General features: G+C 53.6%; 1 protein-coding gene across 6 annotated transcripts in view; it reads left to right on the top strand.

The window, feature by feature from the left end:
* The first annotated feature begins 912 nt into the window (after positions 1-912).
* DOCK6 (dedicator of cytokinesis 6) overlaps positions 913-15,303 on the top strand; it is a 63,133-nt gene continuing 48,742 nt past the window's right edge. For 4 of the 6 annotated variants that reach the window (XM_054674170.2, XM_054674168.2, XM_016935049.4 and 1 more), the window contains exons 1-6: positions 928-1,040; positions 9,681-9,768; positions 10,449-10,624; positions 10,857-10,925; positions 11,159-11,288; positions 12,318-12,530. In XM_054674170.2, coding sequence (XP_054530145.1) covers positions 997-1,040; positions 9,681-9,768; positions 10,449-10,624; positions 10,857-10,925; positions 11,159-11,288; positions 12,318-12,530 — 720 coding nt within the window. In that variant the 5' untranslated portion in view covers positions 928-996. Of the gene's footprint in view, positions 1,041-9,680; positions 9,769-10,448; positions 10,625-10,856; positions 10,926-11,158; positions 11,289-12,317; positions 12,531-15,303 lie in introns of all 6 variants that reach the window. The other 2 variants (XM_016935056.3, XM_016935053.3) reach the window with 1 other exon arrangement.

Genomic DNA, 15,303 nt, shown 5'->3' with positions numbered 1-15,303 from the left:
GGCTCAATGACATCTTAGCAATTAGACTTTTTGAGACAGGGTCTCGCTCTGTCACCCAGGCTGGATTGAAATGGCACAATCACAGCTCACTGCAGCCTTGACCTCCCAGGCTCAAGCGATCCTCCTCCCTCAGACTCCCAAGTAGCTGAGATTACAGGCACACACCACCATGCCTGGTTAATTTTTGCATTTTTTGTGGACACGGGGTCTCATTATGTTGCCCAGGCTGGTCTCCAACTCCTGGGCTCAAACAATCCTCCTGCCTTGGCCCCCCAAAGTGCTGGGATTACAGGCGTGAGCCACCATGCACGGCCACGATTATACTTACAGGTATGATTATTAGATACATGAACATCGTTATTGTTTTCCAGCCAGGAGTCAGAGGGCAGAAAGAGCGACCCCCAAACCCCGGAAATCTGGGGTCTACCCTGCCTGGGTCCCAGCGCCTCCCCTCCCTCCCTCCCTCCTGAGCTTCAGTTTCCCCAGCCCTGCTCCTGGGGTGGGAAGACCACCCCACTAAACCCCGGGAGCCTGGGGTCCACCTAGCCCGGGTCTCAGCGCCTCCCTTCCCTCCCTCCGGCCTCAGGCTCAGTTTCTCCAGCCCAGCTCCCAGGGTGGAAAGAGCGCCCCCGCCAGCCCGGGAGTCTGGGGCACCCCCAGTCTGGGTCCCAGCGCCTCCTCTCCCTAACTTCCCTCCTCAGCCTCAGTTTCCCCAGCCCTTCTCCTAGGGTAGAAAGAGCGTCCCCCCAGCCCGGGAGTCTGGGGCCCGCCCAGCCTGGATCCCGGGGCCTCCTCTCCGTCCCCAGCCTCAGTTTCCCCAGCCCCCAGGACTCCAGGCGACCCCTCCGGCCTGCAGGGGCAGCACGGAGCGGCCCGGGCCACCCGGAAGGGCCCCGCCCCCGCGCCGGCCCCGCCCCGCCCCGGCTGCCCAGAACCGGGAGGCGGCGGCGGCGGCGGGGCCGGGGCCCGGGGCGGCGGCGGCGGGACGCGAGGACCATGGCGGCCTCCGAGCGCCGCGCCTTCGCGCACAAGATCAACAGGTAGTGTGGCCGCGGGGCCCCCTCCCACCTCCCCCACGTGGCCCGGCTCCGCCCCGGGGCGGTGCGACCCTCCCCGCCCGGGCGCCCCCAATTCAACCCTTTTCCGCCTCGGCCCGGGTCCCGCCAGCTTCCTCCGGCCGGGGCTGGGAGCGGGAGAAGGCGGGGAGGGCCGCGGGGGTCCCGGCGGGGGTCCCAGATGGGAGTCGCGTCGGGACTGGGAGCGCGATGGCGGCTGCCGTTCTGCCTCCGTGACGCGCGGGGGTGTGTCCGGAGGGCTTCGCGGAGGAGGTGGCGTGGGGATGCGGATCACCGGCGCCCCCTGAACTCCCTGCGCTCCCCGTCCGCCTCTCTTGGCCCCTCACTGTCCCCGCGCTCTCGGAGATCGGGGTGGGCCGGACTTTCTGTTCCTTCCTCAGTGCCTGGTTTGGGGCAGGGAGGCTCCAGGCTCTGAAATTTGGGGACAGAGATGGGCTCCTTGGTGGCGTTTGAAACCCCTCGAGGAGTTTCCCGTGCCCTTCCCCCTCCAGGGTCCAGTGCCCAGCTGTCGGGGGGGGGAAGGGGGACAGCTGTGGACGCCCCCCCACCTTCTGCTTCAGGCTCTCCCATCACGGGCTGGACCGCGCTGGGGATGGATGGGTGATTGAATGGAGGGAGTGGGGGCTGGGGACAGAACCAGTTGGTGGGCAGACGGGGGAGGGGACAGGCCCCAGGCGCTGGGCGATCCATTTCCGTGGCCACTGGGGATTGTGAGAGTCACAGCCTGGGAGGGGGATATCAGACTCTCTGGGGCTGAAAAGCCTCGCCCCCAGTTGGCGGGGGGGTCTTTGCGACAAGGGTGCGTTCAGAAGCTCAGGTATCCTCTCCCCGGGGGACCTGTCCTGACTGCCCCCAGGTGAAAGAGCTGCCCTGTGGGTTGGGCCCTGGTCTTATGGAGACAAAAGATCCCCCTCTTGGGATATAGTGGCGGAGAGAGACCAGAAGCCTGATCAAGTAGATTACCTGTCAGTGACAAGTGCTGTAGGGACAAGAAGACAGGGAAGGGGGATGGGAGGGTGGGGGCTGCTTGAGATGCGGGAGGTGGGTCAGAAAGGCCTGGATGAGCAGGTGCCTTTGAGCAAAAACCTCAAGGAGATGAGAGAGGCCTGTTTGTGGGGGGAAAGAGTGGGAAGGGTTTGTGCAAAGGCCCTGAGGCAGGAACAGAGAGCTGGAGGGGGACAGTAAGAGTAGAATGTACAGGGTCGTGTGGGCTGTGCAAGGGACTTTGACTTTGGACCCCAGGTGAGGTGGGAGCCATGGGGAGTTCTCAGCAGAGGAGGGATGAGACTTGGTGGCTGGGGCATAATGGCTGGGCAATTTTTATGTTCTATCATTATCTTTGTCTGTAAATTGGCTTTCTGTCTTAGACCTTTGGCGTCTTTGAGGCTGCAAACATTATTGCTGTGTGTTTCTTTTTCTTTTCTTTTCTTTTTTTTTTTTTTTTTTGAGACAGAGTCTCGCTCTGTCACCCAAACTGGAGTGCAATGGCACAATCTCGGCTCACTGCAACCTTCGCCTCCTGGGTTCAAGCGATTCTTGTGCCGCAGCCTCCTGAGTAGCTGGGGTTACAGGCCCCACCACCACACCCAGCTAATTTTTGTATTTTTAGTAGAGAGGGGGTTTCACCATGTTGACCAGGCTGGTCACGAACTCCTGACCTCAGGTGATCCGCCCACCTCCCAAAGTGCTGGGATTACAGGTGTGAGCCACTGCACCCAGGCTTTTTTTTTTTTTTTCCTTTTCTGTTTTTGAGACAGGGTCTTGCTCTGTCACCCAGACTGGAGTGCAGTGGTGATACCTTGGCTCACTGCAGTCTCAATCTCCCAGGCTCAAATGATCCTCCTGCCTCAGCTTCCCAAGTAGCTGGGACTACAGGTGTATGCTGCAACACTCAGCTAACTTTTTAACCTTTTGTAGAAACGGGATCTCACTATCTTGCCCAGTAGAAACGAGATCTCACTATCTTGCCCAGGCTGGCCTCAAACTCCTGGGCTCAAGTGATCCTCCTGCCTTGGCCTCCCAAATGCTGGGATTACAGGCATGAGCCATTGCGCCCAGCTTGCTGTCTGTTTCTTTGCATTTTGGTCTGTATGTCCTTGGGTCCTGGTTTTTACTCAAGTGAGAAAGAGAGGTTTTGGATACTGTAGAGCTCAGGGTAAGAGTAGAGAATGATCCTGGGGCCCTAGTGAACTGTGAGGGAGTGGCCCAGGGCTTCCAGAGCAACTTCGCTCTTGGGCACCCAGGTGTCTACATACTCAGAGCTGGTCCTATATTCATCTGTTCATCTATTCAGTCATTTATTCCACAAATACCAGATTAACCAGAATATTAGACAATCTTCCAGCTACTCCAGAGGCTGAGGCAGGAGGATCACTTGAACCCAGGAGGTGGAGGTTGCAGAGATCGTGCCACTGCACTCCAGCCTGAGTGACAGAGTAAGACTCTGTCTCAAAAAAAAAAAAAAAAAAAGGCCGGGTGCAGCGGCTCACGTCTGTAATCCCAGACTTTGGGAGGACGAGGCAGGTGGATCACCTGAGGTCAGGAGTTCAAGACCAGCCTGGCCAACATGGTGAAACTGTCTCTACTAAAAATACAAAAAGTTAGCTTTTTGTAACTTTACAAATTTACAAAAGCGTGGTGACGCATGCCTGTAATCCCAGCTACTCGGGAGGCTTAGGCAGGAGAATTGCTTGAACCTGGGAGGTAGAGGTTGCAGTGAGCCGAGATCCCGCCACTGCACTCCAGCCTGAGCGACAGAGTGAGACTCCATCTCAAAAAAAAAAAAAAAAAGAAAAAAGAAAAGAAATAATGATTCATTGGAGGGGTGGGAAGAAAATGAGGTATTTATTGACAAATTTCAAAATCCCAAAGTTACCAGTGAAATTTCAGGTAAACATCTCTCTCCCTCTCTCTCTCTCCCCCATCCTTGAATATATTGGCAAACACAAGCACATACATATATTGTTATTTTTTACCATTTAAAAAACTGTAACATACAACATTCATACCAAAAACTACAAATTTTGGGCCAGGTATGATGGCTCACACCTGTAATCCTACCACTTTGGGAGGCCAGGAGTTCAAGACCAGCCTGGGCAACATAGCGAGACCCTGTCTCTACAAGAAACAAAATTACCCAGGTGTGATGGTGGCTCATACCTGTAGTCCCAGCTCCTGGGGAGGCTGAGATGAGAGGATTGCTGGAGCCCAGGAGGTTGAGGCTGCAGTGAGCCGTGATTGCGCCACTGCACTCCAGCCTGAGTGACAGAGTGAGACCCTGTCTCAAAAGAAAGAAAAAGAAAGTAGCCTGGGTATGGTGGCTCATGCCTATAATCCGAGCGCTTTGGGAGGCTGAGGCAGGTGGATCACCTGAGGTCAGGAGTTCGGGTCTGTAGATGGTGAAACCCCGTCTCTACGAAAAATATAAAAATTAGCCAGGCATGGTGGCGAGTGCCTGTAATCCCAATTACTGGGGAAGCTGAGGCAGGAGAATCACTTGAACCCGGGACGTGGAGGTTGCAGTGAGCTGAGATCACGCCACTGCACTCCAGCCTGGGTGACAGAGACTCCGTCTCAAGAAAGAAAAAAGAGAAAGAAAAGTGCAAAGTTTAAAGAATAGTTATAGGCCGGGCGCGTTGGCTCATGCTTGTAATCCCAGCACTTTGGGAGGCTGAGGTGGGCGGATCACCTGAGGTCAGGAGTTCCAGGCCAGCTTGGCCAACATGGTGAAACCCCATCTCTACTAAAAATACAAAAATTAGCTGGGCATGGTGGTGGGTGCCTGTAATCCGAGCTACTCGGGAGGCTGAGGCAGGAGAATCGCTTGAACCCGGGCCGTGGAGGTTGCAGTGAGCTGAGATTTCACCACTGCACTCCAGCCTGGACGACAGAGACTCCATCTCAAGGAAAAAAAAAGAGAGAGAGAGAGAGAAAGAAAAGTGCGAAGTTTAAAGAATAATTATAAAGCAAAGGGCAAGGAAATGAGGAAATGGCCACTTGGTCAATTTCCCATGGGGACTATCTCCACCTTCCTGGCTCCCTCCCGCATGCCAGCACCCCTACCTGATCTGGCCTGTTTTATATTGTCATATAAACTGAATCATGAGATGTTGCATCCATGTGCCCAACTTTGTTCACTCAGCATCATGTCAGGAAGGCTCAGCTGGGCCATTGCCTGCAATCCTTTTTCATTGCTGGGTAGTATTCCCCTGCCTCATGCATTTATTTCCCTCTTTGGTCAGTGAACATGTGAGTTTCACTTTGGAGCTGTCATGATCAGAGGTGTCAACATTCTTGGCCATGTGTTTCCTTCTGAGTAATCTACACCTTGGAGTAGAATTGCTGGATTGGCATGTTTTCAACCTTGCTTAATAATCACAGATGGTTTTTTCTGTGTGCGTGTGTGTGTGTACATTTGTGTTTATTAGAAATGGGGTCTCGCTATGTTGCCCAAGCTGGTCTTGAACTCCTGGCCTCATGTGATCCTCCCACCTCAGCCTCCCAAAATGCTGGGAATATAGGCATAAGCCACAACACCTGGCTTATAGATGGATTTTTTTTTTTTTCTTGAGACAGCGTTTCATTCTGTTGCCCAGGCTGGAGTACAGTGGCGCAATCTCGGCTCACTGCAACCTCCACCTCCCGGGTTCAAGTGATTCTCTTGCCTCAGCCTCCCGAGTAACTGAGATTACCGGCATGTGCCACCATGCCTGGCTAATTTTTGTATTTTTAGTAGAGACGGGGTTTCACCATGTTGGCCAGGCTGGTGTCAAACACCTGACCTCAGATGATCTGCCCGCCTCGGCCTCCCGAAGTGCTGGGATTACAGGCATAAGCCACAGTGCCCAGCTTTTTTTTTTTTTTTTTTTTTTTAAGAGGCAGTGTCTCTGTAGCCCAGGCTGGAGTGCACTGGTGCCATCACTGCAGCCTCAAACTCCTGGGCTCAAGCGATCCTCCCGCCTTGGCCTCCCAAAGCACTGGGATTATAGGTGCAAGCCACCATGCCGGACACTCATGGTTGCCATCTACATCTCACCTTGGTGTAAAAACAGGGTCAGAGGCCAGGCACAGTGGCTCACACCTGTAATCCCAGCACTTTGGGAGGCTGAGGCGGGAAGATCAGGGGAAGTCAGGAGTTTGAGACCATACTAGGCAACATAGTGAGACCCCATTTCTACAAAATAATAATAATAATAATAATTAGCCAAGCATGGTGGTGTGCATCAGTTGTCCCAGCTACTCAGGAGGCTGAGGCAGGAGGATTGCTTGAACCCAGGAGGTTGAGGCTGCAGTAAGCCGTGATTGCACCACTGCATTCCAGCCTGGGCAACAGTAAGACCTGTCTCAAAAAAACAGACACAAAAAAACAAAAACAGGCCGGGCTTGGTGGCTCATGCCTGTAATCCCAGGACTTTGGGAGGCTGAGGTGGGTGCATCACCAGAGGTCAGGAGTTCGAGACTATCCTGGCCAAGATGATGAAACCCCATCTCTACTAAAAATACAAAAAATTAGCCGGGCATGGTGGTGGGTGCCTGTAATCCCAGCTACTTAGGAGGCTGAGGCAGGAGAATCGCTTGAACCCTGGAGGTGGAGGTTGCAGTGAGCTAAGATCATGCCACTGCGCTCTAGCCTGGGCAACAAGAGCTAAACTCTGTCTCAAAAAAATAAATAAAAATTTTTTTAAAAATGAAAACAAAAAACCAGGGTCAGAAATCCCAGCTGCCTAGGATTGTCTTAGAAGACAACATGGTGGCAGCAAGCCCTAATTGAGCACTTACTGTGTGCAAAGCCTTACACTCAGAACAGCTCAAGAAGGTGGTCAGTGGCCTGAGCCCCGAGGCTGAGAGACTGATGGTCACTCATCCACGCTTGACGGCTCTCCGTGCAGAGTCCTGTGATGCAGTCAGCTGGCTCTGTGGCTGTGGTGTTGCAGACCCGGCGTTTTCCCACTGCAGGGGCCTCTCTCCAAGGCCAAGGGGAAAAGGAAGCTGGAGGCCCAGCCGTCCCTTCTCCCGTCTCCCTCCTCTGGAGCAGCAGCTGCAGAACAGCTGGGACCAGGGCACAGCTTCGTCCCCTGTCCCAGCATCTTTTGTAAATTATCCCCCAGCCCCTGTGTGCCCACGGTTCTGGAGGCAGCAGCCCGACTTTGGGAATTTGAAGACAAAAGCCCTAATTTTTCACATCCTTTGAATTCCCCACAAGCGCTTTTCTCAACCCCCCCAGTCAGTAGAAGCAAGACTCCAAGACTGTTAAGAGCAAAAATGGGGCCGGGCACGGTGGCTCACACCTGTAATCCCAGCACTTTGGGAGGCCGAGACGGGCGGATCACCTGAGGTCAGGAGTTCGAGACCATCCTGGCTAACACGGTGAAACCCTGTCTCTACTAAAAATACAAAAAATTAGCTGGGCATAGTGGTGGGCGCCTGTACTCCCAGCTACTCAGGAGGCTGAGGCAGGAGAATGGCGTGAACCCGGGAGGCGGAGCTTGCAGTGAGCCGAGATTGCGCCACTGCAGTCTAGCCTGGGCAACAGATCGAGACTCCGTCTCAAAAAAAAAAAAAAAAAAATTTACAATTACACAGGGAATTGGGAAGCAGAAGGGAGTAAGCCCTGAAAACCCAGGCAATCAGCTTGTCTATTTTAAGAGGGACTAAGGCCCAGAGAGGGTATCCTACCTGCCCAAAGCCACACAGCCAGAAGACCTGGGGCTTCCCCTCACTCAGCAGATTTGGGCAAGTTGTAGAAAAAGACTGGAAGGGACTCACTCATTCTGTCAAAAAAAAGTACAAGGCGGGCAGATCGCTTGAGCTCAGGAGTTCGAGACCAGCCTGGGCAACATGGAAAGACCCTATCTCTACTGAAAATAGAAAGATTAACCAGGCATGGTGGTGCACACCTGTAATCACAGCTACTTGGGAGGCTGAGGCTGAGGTGGGAGGAGGATCACTTGAGCCTGGGAGGCGAAGGTTGCAGTGAGCCGATATCATGCCACTACACTCCAGCCTGGGCAACAGAGCAACCCTGTCTGTCTCAAAAAAAAAAAAAAAAAAAAAGTAGGTCGGGAGCGGTGGCTCATGCCTGTAATCCCAGCACCTAAGGTCAGGAGTTTGAGACCAGCCTGGCCAACATTGTGAAACCCCGTCTCTGCTAAAAATACGAAAAATTAGCCGGGCGTGGTGGCGCATGCCAGTAATCCCAGCTACTCAGGAGGCGGAGGCAGGAGAATCGCTTGAACCCGGGAAGCGGGTGTTGCAGTGAGCCGGGATTGTGGCCATTGCACTCCAGCCTGGGCAACAAGAGCGAAACTCCATCTCAGAAAAAAAAAGGAGTGTGTGCCTAGTATGTGCAAGGCCCTCTTTGGGGGACACACAGCCCTAGCTCCTGCCTTCACAGAGACCCCAGGGAGCAGGAGTCTCCACACTCAAAGCACGGAGCCCGAACTCAGGTCCTTTGCACCTGCTGTGCCCCCTGCTGGGCACCCTCTACCCTCAGGTAACTGTATGGCTCTCTCATCCACTTCTGAGCTCAGCCAGAGGAATTGGAGGGCTGAGCCATCCCTGTCCCCACTGGCTCTGCTCCACATTCCTGCAGAGTCCCCTCTACTGCGAGTCTTGCCCCTTTACCCCCATCCTCCCTGATTTTTTTTTTTGAGACAAAGTCTTGCTCTGTTGCCCAGGTTGGGGTGCAGTGGCGCGATCTCGACTCATTGCAACCTGCGCCTCCCGGGTTCAAGCGATTCTCCTGCCTCAGCCTCTTGAGTAGCTGGGACTACAGGAGTCTGGCTAATTTTTGTACTTTGAGTAGAGGCGGGGTTTCCGCTTGTTGGCCAGGCCCTTCTTGAACTTCTGACCTTAGGTGATCTGCCTGCCTCAGCCTCTCAAAGTGCTGGGATTATAGGTGTGAGCCACCACGCCTGGCCAACCTCCCTGATTTTGAAGGCCTGCTCAGATCCAGGTGGCCCAGGAAGGCCCCAGGGCCCACCTTGGTTGCTTGGGGTTACTTAAAAGGCCTCCCAGCTCTGGGCCCCGCAGGCCAGGTTGACCTCTGACACAATGGCCTCATCTCAGGATCTCTGTGACTTCAGGCCAGGCCCCAGGCTCCGCTCTGCCCAGCAGCTCTGTGAAGTCAGGGCATCAGCTACAGATGGGTAAACTGAGGCTCAGAGGTGGAAATGACTTATCCAAGGCCCCAAAGCAAGGATGGGAAGGGATGTATGTTCTGGATGGGGTCCAGGGGCAGGGCTGGGTGTGTCGGGGAACAGCAGGATGGACAGAGGTCCCCCAGATGAGGGAGCAGAGGCCAGGGACCCGTGGGCCTCCCTCCAGACCTGGAAGGCCACAGGCCCAGCCGGGAGGGGAAGGAGAGTCCATGATGGCTTCAGACCCCACTGGTGGCAGCATTCTCATCTCCTGATCTGTGCTTGATGGGGAAGGGGTTGGGGGAACTGGGGAGCTGTGGGCCCTTAAAGCCTCAGCACTCCTGGTTCTCTTGGCCCTCAGCCTATTTATTTCATTCCACAATCTGGATTTTCCTCATAGAAAGAATCTGTCCGCTCCGCTGCCTGAGTTTTCCCGTCCGCAGTGTCCCCCTCCCTGTCTTTCCAGGACGGTGGCCGCAGAGGTGCGGAAGCAGGTGTCCCGGGAACGCAGTGGCTCCCCCCACTCCAGCAGGCGCTGCAGCAGCTCCCTGGGGGTAAGTATTTGGGGGGTCCGCCCCCAGCCCCCTGCCCTCTCTCAGACAGAGGTAGGGGCTTCCTTGGCCTAGGTTCTATCCCACCCCCTCCCTCCTGTGGCCTGTCCTGGGGGGAAACCGAGAGGGACCCAGCAGTGTTGGGGGAGGGAGTCCCTGTCCTGGTCCTAGCAGTCTCACCAATTCCTGTGGCCACTCTCCCTGCCGCTGCTTGTCACCCTGTGGGTGGTCGGGGGAGTGGCTCCCTCCTGATGTCCCCCATCTCCAGCCACCTGGACCACCTAGATGGGGATGGAGGAGGGAGAAGTTGGGGAGGGGAGTGACTTTCGCCTGAGAGGGGTGGGGCCATGTTGCCCACAGGGTTGCGGGGGCTTTAGGAATTGTCTCTTGCCTGGCCTCTGTCAACATTTGTTTCCTTCCACTGTTAGTTTCTGCCCTTCCAGGCATGGGGTGTGATTTCCTTCCTGGAGCCCCTGGAGGGAGGGGCAGGGCAGGGAAATCTGAGGTGGGGGTGGAGAGTCTGAGGTCATCATCCTCCATGGTTCCTCCGTAACTCCAACACCCTCCATGGCTCCCACCGCCCTCCTATTTGAGTTTGAAGCCATCACGCACCCACCCCTGCCTCGTGCCCCCACTCTCAGCCTCCTAGGCAGTGCAATCACAGCCACTTTGCTCCAATCCAGGTCCCACTGACTGAGGTTGTCGAGCCCCTGGACTTTGAGGATATACTTCTGAGCCGGCCACCAGATGCTGAGCCCGGGCCCCTCAGGGACCTGGTAGAATTCCCAGCTGATGACTTGGAGCTGCTGCTGCAGCCCCGGGAATGCCGGACCACGGAGCCCGGGATCCCCAAGGATGAGTGGGTTCAGCCCCACGCCCTCTCTGCCTGTGATTCCACTCTGTCTCTGCCATCCCCATCAACAGCCCAACTTCAGCTCCTGGCTTGGCCGTGACGTTGGACAAGCCATGCTTCTTCTCTGAGCCTCCATCTCCCCTTGTCTGGAATAGGGAGGACAGTGCTAACCTTACAGGCTAGCAGAAGGATTCACAGAGGCCTTGCCTCTGTTTACCCTGATCTTCTTTTGCTGCAGAAAACTGGATGCCCAGGTGAGGGCCGCGGTGGAGATGTATATTGAGGACTGGGTCATTGTCCACAGAAGGTGAGTCTGACTTGGGGGCAGCTCAGGGGGTTCGGAACCCAAAAGGGCTGAGCTGATGTCTGCAGCCGGTCCTACTGTGTATCTGCCCATTGTCCCTGCAAGACCAGGCAAACTTGTCTGGTGGAGCACAAGGACGGTGGCTTTGAAGGTGCCATGTAGGTGTGTCAGAACACACTGGGGACCCCCTGGGGGCCCTCAGCCCTCCCTACCTGCCCAGCCCCGTTTCCTGCTAGGTATCAGTACCTGAGTGCAGCATACAGCCCCGTCACCACGGAGACACAGCGGGAGCGACAGAAGGGCCTCCCCCACCAGGTCTTTGAGCAGGACGCTTCTGGAGACGAGAGGTCCGGCCCTGAGGACTCGGTGAGGAAGCCCCTGGCTGGGGTCACTGAAGGGGTATGTGTGGAGGCTCCGGCCTCAGCTTTTGGTCACATGTGACAGGAAATGACCCAAACAGCCTTGAGCTCAAAAGGAATTGCATCAGTCCCCATGAGTAAAAAGTTAGGGGTCATAATTATAAACATTTATTGAGTGCTTAGGGTGTACTGAAGGCTTCATATGTGTCCTCTGCTTTCATCCTAGGAGTCAGGGCAGCCATTACACCCAGGTAAGGAAACTGAGGCACAGCAAGGTTCTTAGAGGCCGTGAGCCTGTATTTTGTCAATCAACATTTACTGAGCACCTACTGTATACCAACCATAATTATTCCAAAGATTATTGTTGTTTTCATTATTATTATTATTTTAATTAATTAATTATTTTGAGATGGAGTCTCACTCTGTCGCCCAGGCTGAAGTACAGTGGTGCAATCTCAGCTCACTGCAACCTCCACCTCCCGGATTCAAGCGATCCTTCCACCTCAGCCTCCCGGGTAGCTGGGATTACAGGCATGCGCCACCATGCCGGCTAATTTTGTTATTATTTTTAGATGTACATAGGGAAACTGAGGCCCTTAGAGTTGGGGGTCAGAGACCCAGTGTCACAGAGCTGAGCTGGGATTTGATCCAGTGCAGGAAGGTCAGGAAGAACTCTCTCCTTCCCTGGCGACAGTGAACAAAGTCCCAGGGAAGGCTTTCATTGGCCAAGCCCAGGCCCTTGGAGCCAGTCCCTAGGGTGGGTAGATGTGTTTTGATTGACCAGATAAGGATCATCTACCCCAAATGTGGGATAAGGAGTAGCCTCCCCCAGCAATGGTAAAAGTTGGGAGGCTCTCCAGACAGAATTTTCTGGAAAGAGGGTAGGCAAAACCCCCAGGTGACCCTTAGAGTGATGACCCTCACCCCCTGACCTTCAATTTCCCCATCTCTAGAGTGAGTATGAGGACACTCTCACCAGAGTGAGGTGAGGGTGTATACAGCTGGCACTCAGTGCTTGCACATTCTCCACTGGCAGAATGACTCCCGGCGTGGCTCGGGCTCCCCGGAAGACACCCCTCGAAGCAGTGGTGCCTCTAGCATCTTCGACCTGAGGAACCTGGCAGCTGACTCATTGCTGCCCTCTCTGCTAGAGCGGGTGGTCCCAGAAGATGTGGACCGGCGCAATGAAACCCTTCGACGGCAGCACCGGCCCCCGGCCCTGCTCACCCTCTACCCGGCGCCTGACGAGGTGGGTGCCCCTTCCCAGATATCAGCCAACCAGCATTTACTGGGTGCCTATTGTATACTTCATGTTTATTCAATAGCTTCTATAGATGGACATCTACTATATACACCTGTATTAATCCAATCAGTGTTTATTGGGCACCTACTGTATATCCTATGTTTATTCAATAGCTTCTATATGTGGACACCTACTATATACCCCTATATTTATCCAACCAGCATTTATTGGGTGCCTATTGTATACTCTATGCTTATTTAATAGCTTCTAGGCCGGGCATGGTGGCTCATGCCTGTAATCCCAGCACTTTGGGAGGCTGAGGTGGGCAGATTGCTTGAGGCCAGGAGTTTAAGACCAGCCAACATGGTGAAACCCCATCTCTACTAAAAATACAAAAGTTAGCCAGGCATGGTGGCAGGTGCCTGTAATCCCAGCTTCCCAGGAGGCTGAGGCATGAGAATCGCCACAACCCGGGAGGTGAAGGCTGCAGTGAGCCGAAATCACCGTCACTGCACTCCAGCCTGGGCAGCAGAGCAAAACTGTGTCTCAAAAAAAAAAAAAAGTAGCTTCTGGCTGGGCATGGTGGCTCACACCTATAATCCCAGCACTTTGGGAGGCTGAGGCGGGTGGATCACCTGAGGTCAGGAGTTTGAGACCAGCCTGACCAACATGGTGAAACCCCATCTCTACTAAAAGTACAAAAATTAACCAGGCATGGTAGTGGGCGCCTGTAATCCCAGCTACTCTGAAGGCTGAGACAGGAGAATCACTTGAACCTAGGAGGCAGAGGTTGCAGTGAGCCAAGATCACACCACTGCATTCCAGCCTGGGCAACAGAGCGAGACTCTGTCTCAAAAAAAAAAAAGATAGCCTCTGTATATGGACACCTACTATATACCTTTATAGTTAGCTAACCAGTATTTATTGGGCACCTACTCTATCCCCTATGTTTATTCAATAGCTTTTTTTTTTTTTTTTTTTTTTTTGAGATGGAGTCTCGCTCTTGTCGCCCAGGCTGGACTGCAGTGGCGCTGTCTCCGCTCACTGCAAGCTCCGCCTCCCGGGTTCACGCCATTCTCCTGCCTCAGCCTCCCGAGTAGCTGGGACCACAGGCGCCAGCCACCACGCCCGGCTAATTTCGTATTTTTTTTAGTAGAGACGGGGTTTGGCCATGTTGGCCAGGCTGGTCTCAAACTCCTGACCTCAGGTGATCCGCCCACCTCGGCCTCCCAAAGTGCTGGGATTACAGGCTTGAGCCACCGCGCCTGGCCTCAATAGCTTTTATATATGGACACCTACTATATACTCCTATATTTATCCAACCATCAACACCATAGGAAAGGTAAAAAAATATATAAAATAATTTTTTTTTAATTAATTAATTTATTTATTTATTTATTATTATTTTTTCTTTTCTTTTTTTTAATTGATCATTCTTGGGTGTTTCTCGCAGAGGGGGATTTGGCAGGGTCACAGGACAATAGTGGAGGGAAGGTCAGCAGATAAACAAGTGAACAAAGGTCTCTGGTTTTCCTAGGCAGAGGACCCTGTGGCCTTCTGCAGTGTTTGTGTCCCTGGGTACTTGAGATTAGGGAGTGGCGATGACTCTTAAGGAGTATGCTGCCTTCAAGCATCTGTTTAACAAAGCACATCTTGCACCACCCTTAATCCATTCAACCCTGAGTGGACACAGCACATGTTTCAGAGAGCACAGGGTTGGGGGTAAGGTCACAGATCAACAGGATCCCAAGGCAGAAGAATTTTTCTTAGTACAGAACAAAATGAAAAGTCTCCCATGTCTACCTCTTTCTACACAGACATGGCAACCATCCGATTTCCCCACCTTTCCCCCCTTTCTATTCCACAAAACCGCCATTGTCATCATGGCCTGTTCTCAATGAGCTGTTGAGTACACCTCCCAGACGGGGTGGTGGCTGGGCAGAGGGGCTCCTCACTTCCCAGTAGGGGCGGCCGGGCAGAGGCGCCCCTCACCTCCTGGACAGGGTGGCTGGCTGGACGGGGGGCTGACCCCCCCACCTCCCTCCCGGACAGGGCGGCTGGCCGGGCAGAGGGGCTCCTCACTTCCCAGTAGGGGTGGCCGGGCAGAGGCGCCCCTCACCTCCCGGATGGGGTGGCTGGCCGGGCGGGGGGCTGACCCCCCCAATTTTTTTTTTTTTTTGAGACAAGTCTCGTTCTGTCACCCAGGCTGGAGTGCAGTGGCGCCATCTGAGCTCACTGCAACCTCCACCTCCCAGGTTCAAGCGATTCTTCTGCCTCAGCCTCCTGAGTAGCTGGGACTACAGGCACGTGCCACTATGCCTGGCTAATTTTTGTATTTTTAGTAGAGATAGGGTTTCACTATGTTGGCCAGGCTAGTCTCAAACTCCTGACCTTGTGATCTGCCCGCCTCAGCCTCCCAGAGTGCTGGGATTACAGGCATGAGCCACTGCGCCTGGCCAGAAAATAAATTTTTAAAAATTATTTATCCAACAAGCATGTATTGGGTACCAACTGTATATCCCTATATTTATTCAATACATGAATGCCTACCGTATAGTTCTCTATTTAATCAACCAATATTTATTGAACACCTACCACATATGTCTATTTTTATCCAACCAACATTTATTTGGTACCTAGTATATACTCCTGTGTTTGTATTTGGCCATTTATTGAGTGCTTACTATATACACCTATATTTATTCAATCAGTACTTACTGGGTGCCTTATTGGGTGTATATCCCTATATCTCCAGTCAACATTTATTGAATGCTTTCTG

The sequence above is a fragment of the Pan troglodytes genome, chromosome 20, assembly GCF_028858775.2.
Source record: "Pan troglodytes isolate AG18354 chromosome 20, NHGRI_mPanTro3-v2.0_pri, whole genome shotgun sequence".
Taxonomy (NCBI): domain Eukaryota; kingdom Metazoa; phylum Chordata; class Mammalia; order Primates; family Hominidae; genus Pan; species Pan troglodytes.
The sequence above is the reverse complement of the archived record's forward strand: the minus strand, read 5'-3'. Positions and strand labels throughout refer to the sequence as shown.